Source organism: Cyrtonyx montezumae, unplaced genomic scaffold, assembly GCF_038088225.1.
Source record: "Cyrtonyx montezumae isolate F1298 unplaced genomic scaffold, pur_monq_1.0 scaffold_22, whole genome shotgun sequence".
Lineage (NCBI taxonomy): Eukaryota > Metazoa > Chordata > Aves > Galliformes > Odontophoridae > Cyrtonyx > Cyrtonyx montezumae.
In genome coordinates, this window is record NW_027071959.1 from 104969 (window position 1) to 117062 (window position 12094).

At 49.5% G+C, this 12094-nt stretch overlaps 1 protein-coding gene across 1 annotated transcript in view; it reads left to right on the forward strand.

Moving 5' to 3' along the window:
* The first annotated feature begins 5155 nt into the window (after positions 1-5155).
* LOC136049860 (ciliary microtubule associated protein 1A-like) overlaps positions 5156-12094 on the forward strand; it is a 61584-nt gene continuing 54645 nt past the window's right edge. The window contains 2 exon segments of the mRNA XM_065738368.1: positions 5156-5279; positions 5848-6048. Coding sequence (XP_065594440.1) covers positions 5174-5279; positions 5848-6048 — 307 coding nt within the window. The 5' untranslated portion in view covers positions 5156-5173.

Sequence of the window (12094 nt, forward strand, 5' to 3'; positions counted from 1 at the left end):
TTACCTTTCTGCATCCTTTCCAGGGGCAAGGAAGCGATAGTGTGCACCTGATGGCTGATGCACTTGTTCTGAGCCAGCATCTCATTCTGATGGCAGAAGCGGTTTTGCTCCCTGTGGAGTTCTCTTATCATTGATGGCTCTCCTGAGGTGAATGCTGCTGCTCCTCTGGACATTAACAGGTGCCAAGGGCTTTCCAGGGTGTCTTCTTAGCAAGGAGTAACCAAAGACAGTGTGGAGGTGCATGGCAGGGTCGTCCCTGTCTCATGCTCCATTTGATTTATCACTGATCCCAAGTTTGTGCAGACAGCAGATGAATGCGTGCTGCTTTTCACCACTGCAGCAAACAGCTTGGTTCTAATACAAGTACCTGCTTGGAAAGCAGAGAGTAGTTTTGAGACTGCAACATAAAGTTAATTGTGTTGAGACTTTCTTGTTCTCCAGAGCAGGGGATGGTATGGAGCTGGTGGGATGTCCACTATAGATTCTGCAGAAATCACTCTTTCAGCTTCTAGGTGGTGGCAAAAGCTGATTTCTGGGTAGCAAGCACATTGTGCTATCCCTGAGAGTGGAAAACATAAGGAATTGGGGAGAGCAGTGCAAGGAAGGCCCAGCTTTCCCTTGAAAGCAGAATGTGCAGGGGATGTGCCTGGTTTTGCATTTGCTAGATGCAGACACTTCCCTTCTCCCTTTCTCCTTTTCCCTCTGTGAAATCCTGTATTTCGGGGCTACGTAGGGAGTGTAACCTCAGAGTTGAGCTGAAGCATAAATCCCCTGTTCTGTAATCATCCAGCAAAACTGTGGCTGGCCTGTGCCCTTCCAACCAAGCCCGAGAGCTCTGAAGCCCCACTGCTGTCCTCGTTTGACTCCAGATCGATCTGGATTGAACAGCTGCAGCAGCATCTCCATCGTGCATTAAACACTGGTGATGTGTCACGGTGGAGCTCCGCAGGGATACGGTGTGTGGGTGTGCTGAGGAGGCTGTGAGGACCGTGAGCACAGTGTGTAAATGTTTAGGAGAGATGGTGTTTTAAAGGCGATTTCCTGGGCTGTGTGTTTTGTTGGTCTTCATCCCAATGCATCACAGAAATGAAATGTGATGTGGGGAGATAACAGCAGGATTGCTGCCTCCACGCCCATGGCTGCTGCAGGATTATTCCAGCTTTGTATTTGTGTCTTTCTTACAGGCCTCAGGATACTGCTGTCTGCATCATTGGAGGGGCACTGACCGTGTGCAGCCTGAACCGCTCCAACCCGGGTGTCAAGCTGAAGGTTTGATGTGTGCTTTGCTGAATGCAGGTAGATCGGTGTAGGTCTTCCTGCTTATAGTTCACCATACATTGTACTGTGAATGAAAAGCCAATGCAGCACGCAGGGATGCAGAGCTGACTGTGGTCTCACTGCTTCCGTTGAAATCTGGAGCAGTTGGCACTCAATAGCAGTGAAGTTAACGTACCTATGATTAGAATGGAGTTCTGTGATCACGCTGCTCGCAGGCCCTCTGCCACCCACAAGCCTGCAGAGCACTGGCTGTGCCTTTTGCATTTGTCCCTGGAGAAAAGAGTTTTCTTTATTGTTTTGTTTTGCACTCCAAGCTGTCTGCGAGGCCTGACAATTTTGAGGGCTCAGTGCCTTTGTTTCTTGCTTCCACTGAACGACATCTGAGCAGAAAGAATGTCCTCTGTTATAGAATCGCCCCCTGTAACATCCTATCATCTTATTCCAGGAGAATGATTTTTGTTCTTGTAGGAAGCAGTCCCCTGTCTTGTGTATGTGAGGTCTATCAGGACACCAGAGGTCAGTCAGTGGAACAGCCTCCGTAGGACAGTGCTCTCAGAAGGAGGGAGTGTGACAGGTGACACGTCTCTCCCACTTGTTGCAGCAGGAAGTGTGGTGAAATTCAGTCCCAGGACAAGCCCCTGGGTTGTCCAGCAGCTGCTTGGAGCTGAGAGGGAGCACCAAGCTGGGAGGGAAGGGCAGCTCCAGCATGACCAAAGGAAGCACCAACAGAGTGGTGCCGCACGGGAAGAAGTTGTGCTTCTCAGCATTCTGGATAGCATTTTCAGAGCTGACCAACCACTCTGGGTGCCTCAGCAGTGCTCTGGAGCTCAGGAGGCACACAGTGTTAGTGCCATAGGCTTTGTATGTCAGAAATGCAGTTGCCAAGCGCTTCCTTGATCTCAGTTACTGACAGGTGAATGCAGGTATGGTGCATGAGCTAAAAAATGGATTTGGTTTTAGGCCATATCTGTGCACTGTTGCTGCATTAGAGCACAGTGTGATGTTTTTAACACTCCTGCACTTTTGCCCTCCCCTTTCACTCCTTCAGACTCCAAAGCTGCCTACCCAGAGCAGTAACAACTCTTAAGCAAGGTGTTCCAGTGGTTCTCATGGTCACTTTGCTAAGAAAAAAATGCCCAAACTAACTGAATTCCCTCTCCAAAATGTGTCCCGTTCTTGTGTTTGATATCAACTGATGAGAAAGCTTCTGAGCTGGTGATAGCCCAGAAGCAAAGTAGTGTCATACGCTGGGTTGCAGAGGCGAGTCTGTATTAGCCCTGATGTCATCCAGTACCTGTCCAAATTACCAGGCTTCCTTGACCTTCTGCTTTCCAGAGTGGCCTTTGAACTAAATCCTGTGCTAGCCAGACCTGGAAATAGTAAGAGACCAGCAGATAGACTAGCTGCTCTTTATTTAGGAAAAGGAATTAAATGTCCTCTTGTAAGGATGTGGAAGAACTGGTTCATGTTCAGCCTGACATCCAGTGCAACCTCACAGTCTGCCATTGCATTCTGGCACTGATTTTGACATCTGCCAACAGCCTGCATTAAACCTTGACCAGTGTCTGTGCTGAGAACCTGGATGATGCTGTCATCACACCACGCTAAATACAAAAGAACAGAGTGAGTCTAGGAAGGTGGCACAGTTTTTCACTCCAGGTTGGAGGCTGAGACCTGCCCTGTCAGGGTATCAGTGCAGCACATTCGCCAAAAACAGTCAGTGGGGGAGTGGGAATGGAGGAAACCTCCTGGCAGTGTTGGATCTAGAAGGAAAAGAAACAGGACAGGCAGGAAGGGATGGTGTTAGTTTGAGGTTCCCTCCCCAGTTCTGCTGCTGACCTGTGAGGTGCCAGCAGGCAGCTTTCTGCTTTGTCTGTTTGTCTCTGAAGGTGTCTGAGATTTGTGACATTCAGAATTTGCAACTACACTCCTTAGATTTGTGCTGTAAGGAGGAACATTAGCTAGGTGGGGCTTCCACTGTGAGTGAGTTTTGGCAAAGCCTCTGAATTATTTACAGAAAAATGAGGATACTGTATCAGAATGTGCATTTCAAGGAATGAAGTGCAGAAAAGAAAAAATAAATCATTTAGAAAGACTGTTGCTTTGTAGGGGATGAATGCTATGGGGTCCAATCTGGGAACACTGAGACAAGGGTTCTCAGGAGTCCTGCTCTGGAAATAACCCTGTCCCAAGAGAGTCCTGCTCTGAAAATAGCCCCGTCCCAGTGAGTTGCTTTTCCCTCTTGGTTTGAATAAAATTTCCTGAATGATGAAAGGCCGCACTGGTAGTAACTGTAGAGCTTCTAAGACAAAGATCTTGGTGATTTTCAGGGGCTGGCTGACACTGGCTGGAGATCAGCAAAGAGATCAGCTGGCTGGAGATCAGCAAAGAGACCAGTGTGTGAGCAAACCTGATGTGGTGGTCTTCTAACTCCCCCAGTAATCCACCAGCATTCCTTTAAGGAACTGCTGCTTATTTCTGCTGGATTAGGGCTGAAAGGTCCCAGTAAAGAAGGAGAGTTTGAGATTGATGCAGGGAGCAGCCCGTATAAGCACACTAATCCTGTGCCTTCATTGTTCTTACAGCCCACCTTAAACTGTGATCAACATCTGTGTTTATGGAGTGGGGGACGGCTTTGGGATGCACTTCTTCTCAAGGCACAGCACAAACAAGCCCTTGGAGCTGGCTGTGTTACAGCTCTACGTTGGTGAGAAGCCTATTTGTGAAAGAGTCCATCTGTACTGTCCAATGGGATGCTTGAAAAGTGTGGGGGTGAAAATGCTCCTTTACACCCTGTGTTTGCAAAGGTCTCAACTTGGGCATAGGAAGGCCCTTCTTGAATTTCCCTTATGCTGCATAGTGGCGTCAAGGAGAATCTGTCTGTGTTCATCTTTATGGATTTATGTCTGCATATATGCAAAATAAGAGCAGGTATTTCATAGCAACGCTCACATAGAGGGGTTTCTTGTAAATAAATCAGGTTACAGGCTCTCTCGTTGGAGATTATTCCTCGATTTAAGAAACTTAACAGGCAGTCCCTTGCCATTTGGTGTATGGAAGTACATCAGTACCTATTGGAAGTGCCGTGAGATCCTATGAGAAATGCCAGCAGGGTGGAAAAAAATCAGTTGTTGTCAGGTTTTCCATTGTTTTTGTAATCAAACCAGGTTGGCTGCCTGTCACTTTGGAAATGTTGGCTGCCCTACTACAAACACTTCCATTCTTAGATGATTTTGAGAACAAGAAAGGGCTTATCTGTACGAGGAGCCCAGGCAGGGCACCCTGCAGAGCTGTGCCCCGTGGAACAGATCCCAGATGTGCCCACTGTATGCATCTCTTCTGCTCAGCGCTCTGGGGATGGAGGGGATGGCACGGACTGCCAGGGCCATGCCCCAAGGCTGCATTCATAGGGTTTGCTTTTTATTTTCTTATCAGTGTTTCTGTTTTATTGCTTTTATTTTTCTCTTCCCAGTAGTTTATGGAGGACTGTTTTATGATTTCTCATCAAGTTTATTTCCTTTTTCCAGAAATTTTTCAGAAATGCGTCACTTTTTATCTCAAAAATTTTCAGTCATCATTTTCAGAGTTCCTTATTTCAGGAAGTTTCTTCACGAGTTTTTCATTTTTTTGCTCAGATTGCTTTATTTCACAAGTTTGATGAGTATGTCACGGATTGTAAGGAGAAATTGCTGCCGGTCCTTCTGGCTCAGGAGCTGCAAGCCACGTGGCGGACAGCTGGCAGCTGAGCAAAGGAGAGACTCGTCTCCTGCCTGCCCCTCTGGGCTGCAAGGCGTGGGGGGCAGGAAGCAAAGCTCACCTGTGGCCTCCGTCAGGGCAGCCCATCAGTAACTCCTCTGCTCTTGCCTTTAGGCTTTGGAGGCATCTCTGCGCCAGCATGGACGGAGCCTGGGTGGGGACGTGGAGACCTCATCGCCCACGCGGCCTCATCTCGGCCCAGTTCCCCAGCCCCGGGCCCCAGTACTGCATCCCGGGGACAACAGGTACAGCGACCGTTCCCAGGGCATGGGGCGCGCTGGGGCCGTCATGGGGCAGAGCAGCTCCCGAGCCTTTCCCCTTTCTGTCACAGCCTCCCGGCTCTCTGGCGCACCAGCGAGCCAGGCCTGGCTGAGGAAGGCCGATCCCACCGGCGCTGCCCTGTGTGACCCAGGGAAAGAGGGGCCCTCTTCTGCCCAGCACAGGCTCAGCTTTGCAGCTGTACAGAGGCGTTACGGGGTCTTGCAGAACAGCTGACCCTTAGGGGGCTCTCGCTGTGGAGTGCCTGCATGGGTGGTGCGGAAAATCCTTTGGAAACTGCTGGGTACAGGCAGCGTGCTGGCCAAAGCTCCGCTGTCTTTTTCTGGTGACTTTGCAAGGCACTCACATGGCTGCTTGCACTAAGGGACTGACTGTTGTGCTCCGAGGTCCTGCACAACTTTCCTGCTTTGCTCTTGGAGGAAGAAGTCACGCGGGAAGGGAAATTCGGGGCCGGGCACTTAACTGCCCCTGTTCCAAAGCAGCTAGAAACATGCAGCCACACAGAGGTGTGCTCTCTTCTGCTTTTCCTCCTAGGTTACGTGGGCCACAGCCCCACCAAAGCCCGCGCCCCCGCGTACAGCTTTATAGGGTTTAAACTGCCTGCAGTGGACAGCTGCGGGCCAGGTCGCTGCTACTTTGTGGAGCCTGCCATCACCAGGAAGGGGAAGTACATGGCTCCAGGCACCCACCTCCAGGGACGACCCAGGACAAAGACTGCCATCACCCCCGGACCAAGTGAGTACCACTTGTGCAGCACATTTGCCGTGGGTCAGCTCATGCCATGATGGAGCTGTAGGTCTTTTGTGAGAGAACACAAAATGCTCTGAGCAGTGATAGAGAAGGACAGGTGCCCAGGACCATGGGCCAAGGGAATGAGGACCCCAAGTCCTGAAAGAACTAAGGAGCAGGGGGCTGACAGGAGGGGCAGCAAGGCAGGACACAGTGGTGGGGTGCGGAAAAGCATTCCCAGGTGCTGCCTGGGTCCCGCAGCATTTCTGCAGCTCTTCAGAAGAGCCTCTCCTCGGGAAGTTGTCTCTGTGGCTGTGGAAGGGAACCAGGAATTCACTTTCTTTCCCTGCCACCGTCCCACCTCCGAGCTGAGGAAGGGACAGCAGCTTCCCGCTCCCTTTCCCTTCAGTGGGATGCACTGGGACAGCGGGCTGCCAGGGCAGCAGAGAAGAGAAGGGCCCTTGCTGATCTGCCTTTCCTTTTTCCTCCTTCCAGGTGATGCTGATCAAGCCCCAGGCACCTGTGTGCACTTTTGGAATCCAGCATTCCATCTACACAACCCCTCTCATTGATGAATAAAGCAGCAATTTCTGAAAGGCCTTGTTTGCTTGCCTGGAAGGGAAGGGGACGCAAAGACACACAAATCAACTGCTGCTTTCAGTTTGATTCCGTTTCTGTTTATTGACTTTGGCTTTTGCCTCTTGGACATTAGTGACAGTAGAACATCATTAAAAAAAAATTAAAAAATTAATTACCTATATGTATGCTTTCTTGTTATTCCTTTTTCCTATCTGCTGCATACAGGAACACGCCACGGCTTCATGAAGCCTTTCAAACATCAGTGAGTTGGAAAGCACTGATGCTTGCCTTATCAGTAATCTGTGTTACTGATGTTGGCCATGTGCTGAAGTAAATCATAAGAGAGCAAACAGCAAAGGGCAGCCGGCCTGGGGCAGTGCTGTCAGAAACATGGGGAGGGGAGGGAGGATGTTTAGAGTAGCCTTTCTCTTGCTGTGCTGCAGAAAACGGAGACTGCACTGTAGTAACTGAGGCACCTTCTGTTCCCTACATGTACCTCAGCAAGTGTGAGCTGGAAGGCTGTTGTATTGCACGGTGTTATCAACAAACCTCCCCTCTTCTGTTTAGTGAATCTTGAATGCCCAACATGTGGTCTCCTGTTTGTGTTTGGCCAGCACACGCTTCATTGTGCGCCCACCCACTCACAGCATCATCTTCTGTAGAAGCTGAGACAGACTGTGCTCCCATTCCCATCCGCTGGGGCTGGATGAAGGGGGAGAAGTGGAACTGAAAGGAAAGAAGAGGAACCAGAGATGCAAAACAAATCCTTTACATGAGGTGACCACTAAGATCTTTCTCAGAATGACAGCTAAAAGATCTTGATAAGTGAAGCCTGTGAAAGGTGAGCACGTGATGGAGGGGCGAGGGGCACGGCAGGTGTCTCCCAGCCTTGGGAGCAAGCCCTGGGCTGTGGAGGTGGCTCTGCTGGCTGCCTGGCTGAGAACCTGGCCCTGTCTGGCACTTTGTTTTTATAAATGTTGTGTCTAAATTGACAACTTGAAGTGCAGCAGGAAGAGGCTCTCCTGGAATATATTGCTCCTGATGAGACTGTCTGTCCTTCAGGGTGACCGCTGATTTGCAGGAGGGGAGACTTTGGTTTTTGCGTATGTGCCTTTTGTGGACCCGTTGTGTTGCTCTGGTTATCACTTCCAGGAGCCTCCTGCCCCAGGACATTAAGCCAGAGCCCAAAAACACAAATCTCACCCCCAAAACACACCCCCAAATCTTTCCCTAGGTATCAGGAGTCGGACACCTGAACAGAGCTGACTAGAAGAACAAAGCCTAATTCTCGTGAGTGGGCCCAAAAGCTGGCAGTGAGAAGTGGTTGGACAGTGCCACCTGGTGGGAGCACGCAGGGATAACCCACTCCACATTCATTCCTGCTCCCTCAGTTTATTCCTTCCCTTCTCTCTCCTTTTTTTCTCGTGACCCTGACGTGGGCTCTGTGAAACGTGTGAGGCCAAACCAAACGCAATAACCCTCGGTCATTACAGGTGTCCCCCCCCAGAGAGGACCTGCTAAAAGTCCTCCTGATTACTTTTGCTATTAATTGCCAATGAGCCATATGCCTGCTGTGTCAGAATCCCCCTGGCTGCTGCCATCTGTCTGCCCACACCGTCTGTGCTGAGCTATTTCTGCTGCCCTGTCGTGCTGGGTGAGAAGGAGGGAGGCCTGAAGATGCCCAGGCCGCTTTGTTGTTTGCTACGCAGCGGTCAGGGCCGCTCTGTGACGGGCAGACGAGCAGCAGTAGGGGTACTGGCACATGAGCACAAAGTCACCTTGTCCTTTGGCTTTAGAGATCCCTGCTGTGGCCCTGAACTGGCTTTCCAGGTTTTTCTTTTTACTGTTAATTACTGAGGCAGAGGCACAAGCACACATGTACCCAGGAATAGTTTTTAACCTGGCTTGATTAATGCTGTCACGTTGTACATCTGAGTGTGAGCTCAGTGGGACTGTTGCTTTTGCTTAGTACCACAAGACACCTCAGTCTGGATTGCTGCATTACAGTACAAATAAAAAACAGAAACAAAACCACATCTGCATCATAAAAAGTGAGAATATGAGAATTCTAAATATTTACAGAGGAGGGCAGTGGGGAAACCACAAAAAATATTTACATAAAAATACATGAGCTTCTCGGCATATACATTTCAAACCAGTAAACACACACACACAAAAAAAAAAAAGACATGATGTAAATTAGAATGAAGTGAACTCCAAAGGTAACCCACGACTTTCTGGGACATTTCTATCATGTGGCTCACGGAAAGAAAAGCCAACACAACCCTGTCCTCCCCTCAACCCCCACAACCCTAAAGACCGGGCAAGGCCAGACTGCACACAAAGGTATTCTGCTGTACGGTTGCTTACACCATGCCTTCAGTATTGGGTTTCTGTAGCACCAGGTTTTGGGAAGATTTGCAAGCCTAAGCCACTGTAACAAAGGAAACTGAAACAATTTCTCATCTGTGTTTCCTACAACGCAACACATGGCTTCAGTCAGTGCCCTGGCCACGCAGTGCGGGATGGCAGAGTCCTTTCTGGGGTTAAAGAGGAACCGTGTGATTTTGGCTTGGCTTTGGTTTTGTGTAGCTATTTACTGCACAGTCCTTACCGACCCCCTTGAAATGATGAGTGCAAAATGAGGATCTCTGGGAAGACGCAGGCACAAAGTTGTGGGTGTTCTGTCTCTTCTGCATAAAGATTTCACCTGATAAGTCTCTTTTGAAGATCAGAAATGACTTTATAGGGGCTAGGTCCTCGTTACTCAGAGGTCTCCTGCGGGTCATTCGCTGCTCCTGAGTGGAGCTGGAAATCCAGAGCTGGAGTAGGCTATTGAGTCCTGACTCTTGCATTGCACGAGGGAGAACTCAGCTGAAAACTTAGGAAGTGGTGATTTAAGATGTAGACAGCTTGGGGCAAGTTTAGGGGTATTACTTATGATCATAGCTGCTCCTCATCTTGGCTGGAGATGAGGTTAGGCAAAAAATCACATAATCTGAGCAGAATTGATTGCTCTTTACTTGCCTTGCCATCCCCTGGCTCTCTCTCCCATTTCTCTGCTAGGATGCTGAGAACTGCGCTGCCAACTTAACCTTCCCAGTACTCCTGCTGTAACTCCTCTCACTGTGATGCACAATGCACTTTTTTTTCATATCGGTTATGATTTTTGGAAAGACATCTGGACTGACTTACTGTGAATCCATTAAAGGACATGGAAAAACTTTCTAAGGACCATCAGCTTAACCACAGTGCAAGAGCAGAACTGCATAGTTGGCTATATGGCTTTGCGTGGGGTGGATGTGGGGATGACTGCTGAATCCTAGTAGTTCACCAAAACCAAAAGGTGCTCATCTGTACTTCTGTCTGGGAAAAGCTGGGACTTAACCTCACGGTCCAGCACTGTGTTAGGCTGTTCTCTGGCAGTGTGCAGCCCTGGAGCATGCACTGGTGTGGCTGGGCAAGGCTAGGATGCTGGGAGAAGTTTTCTGCTGTGTGCCTTGCTTTCAATAGAGACATTCCTGTCCTGAGGGAAGGCCATTTGTAGCACCCATCTTGGTAAAATAAATAATTTCGGTTTCCCGGAAGCAGTATGATTGTGAGCATGAGAGCTTGAGGATCTGGGCGATTTCACAGAAGAAGTGGTCCACAGCATTGTCCTGTCACAGTGCTATAGGAAATGTATTGGCAGTGTACAGCAAAGCATAGAGAACTCCAGTGCCCCAGGCAGCTGCTGCCATGGTGGCACAAGCTCTGCTGCCCAGGAGAGTCCCGTAGTGCAGGGGCTTGCACATGGAAACAAAGCAGTCATAGGCCATGACTGTGTGACGGCTGTGCTGATGAGGCCGTTGCCCAGGAGGGCAGCCAGGGAGATGCCCAGGAAGAGCCAGAAGTGCAGGAGCTGCAGCTGCCACGTGTCTGCCAACGCCAGCAGGAGGAACTCGCTGATGGAGCTGCTGTTGGGCATTTGGCACTTCTGGGTATCAGGACCTGTGGGCATGAGGACCTGACACAAGAAATGTGTGGTTTGAAAATCAAAGTCTTAGGGATGCTTTTTCTCCTACGGTCTCATCCTACTCATGATGCCCAAAGGGTGCTCAGTGAAGTCAGAAATCCTGAGCACTTCTGCTGCACTCATTGTGAACGGCTGTGATTGAGACCTGGGAGGCAAAGAGATTCACTGCTGCTTAGTGCAGGATAAAGGGAGCTCGTGGGCTTGTTTCCAGTTGCTGTGAAATAGCACAGATTGGAGATGGAAGGCAAGTGCATTCACAAGTTACCTTCCAAAGAAGCCAGACCCTGCTGAGAGAAGAGGAACCGACTGCTCATCACACAACGCCCATCCTTTCTCAAGGGACGTGAGCAAGACCTCATCACTGTGCTTCTTAAAACAGACACCTAACGTCCATTTCACCAACCCCACAGCATTTCCATGCATATAGCATCACTCTGCTTCTTCCCGCGACTTTGTTCTTCAGGCTATGGGAAAGATTTGCATCCCGAAGGTCAGATCACAGCTCCGAAGGGCATCAGGGAGATACATCATAACTCTCATTAAGGGAAAGCCAACTCTTTTCCAGCTTCACAGACTGCATTGCCCACATATGCAGGTACTGCAGAGGGTGACGGACACATGCCTGAGTAGATATTCCTATACTCTGAAGCAGCTCTGGCTGCAGAGGATCTAACAGCCGTGAGGGCTGTTTCTGGGTGGGGGCTTGCTTTGAAGAAGGTGTCCACGTTAAAGGCAGTTATATGTTTTCTTCTGGGAAATTCTTCCTCTCAAAAGATTAAGCTATTACTTTTTTCTCATTCCCCGATCATATCTCTCATGCCTGCAGACTTTTCACCTGGAAAGTGTTTCCTCATCTTTTCCCTGTCTGAACATACAGACACCAGCTCAGATGCAATGCATTCCTATTTGTTGATCAGAACCCATCCTGTTAGCAGGCACTGTGTAGGTGCATGCTCATGTTTGCAAATGAGAAAGGGAACATAAGAGAATCTCAATTGGTTCAGCAAGGAAAATGCACGCTCATAAGAACAAGAGAGACTGAAAGCATTTTAGGACTCTCAGCTGTGTGCTCAAACATGATATATGATGTTCTGATTCTCACTTTACATCTTTACACTCCCCTAGAAGCAGAAAATAGAAAAATAAAACAGCAGAAAATCCCAGTATTGGTCTTCCTTGTGGAAATTCCCCTTTGGTGCAGTGTAGCTGTGAGCTCTTTGCCCCTGGGCAGCTCCCTGGGCAGGCTGAGTACTGAGCCTGGCAGGCAACAGAGTCCCTACCCCGGCACGCAGCCCCTTGGGGCACAGCATTGACCCTGCTCTGCATGACAGCCCTGGGCACCTGGCTGCACAGCCTGCAGCCATCCTGGGACAAGTGTGGCTGGGCAAGGCTGGGATGCTGGGGGAAGTTTTCTGCTGTGTGCCTTGTTTTCATTAGAGACATTCTTCTCCTGAGGGA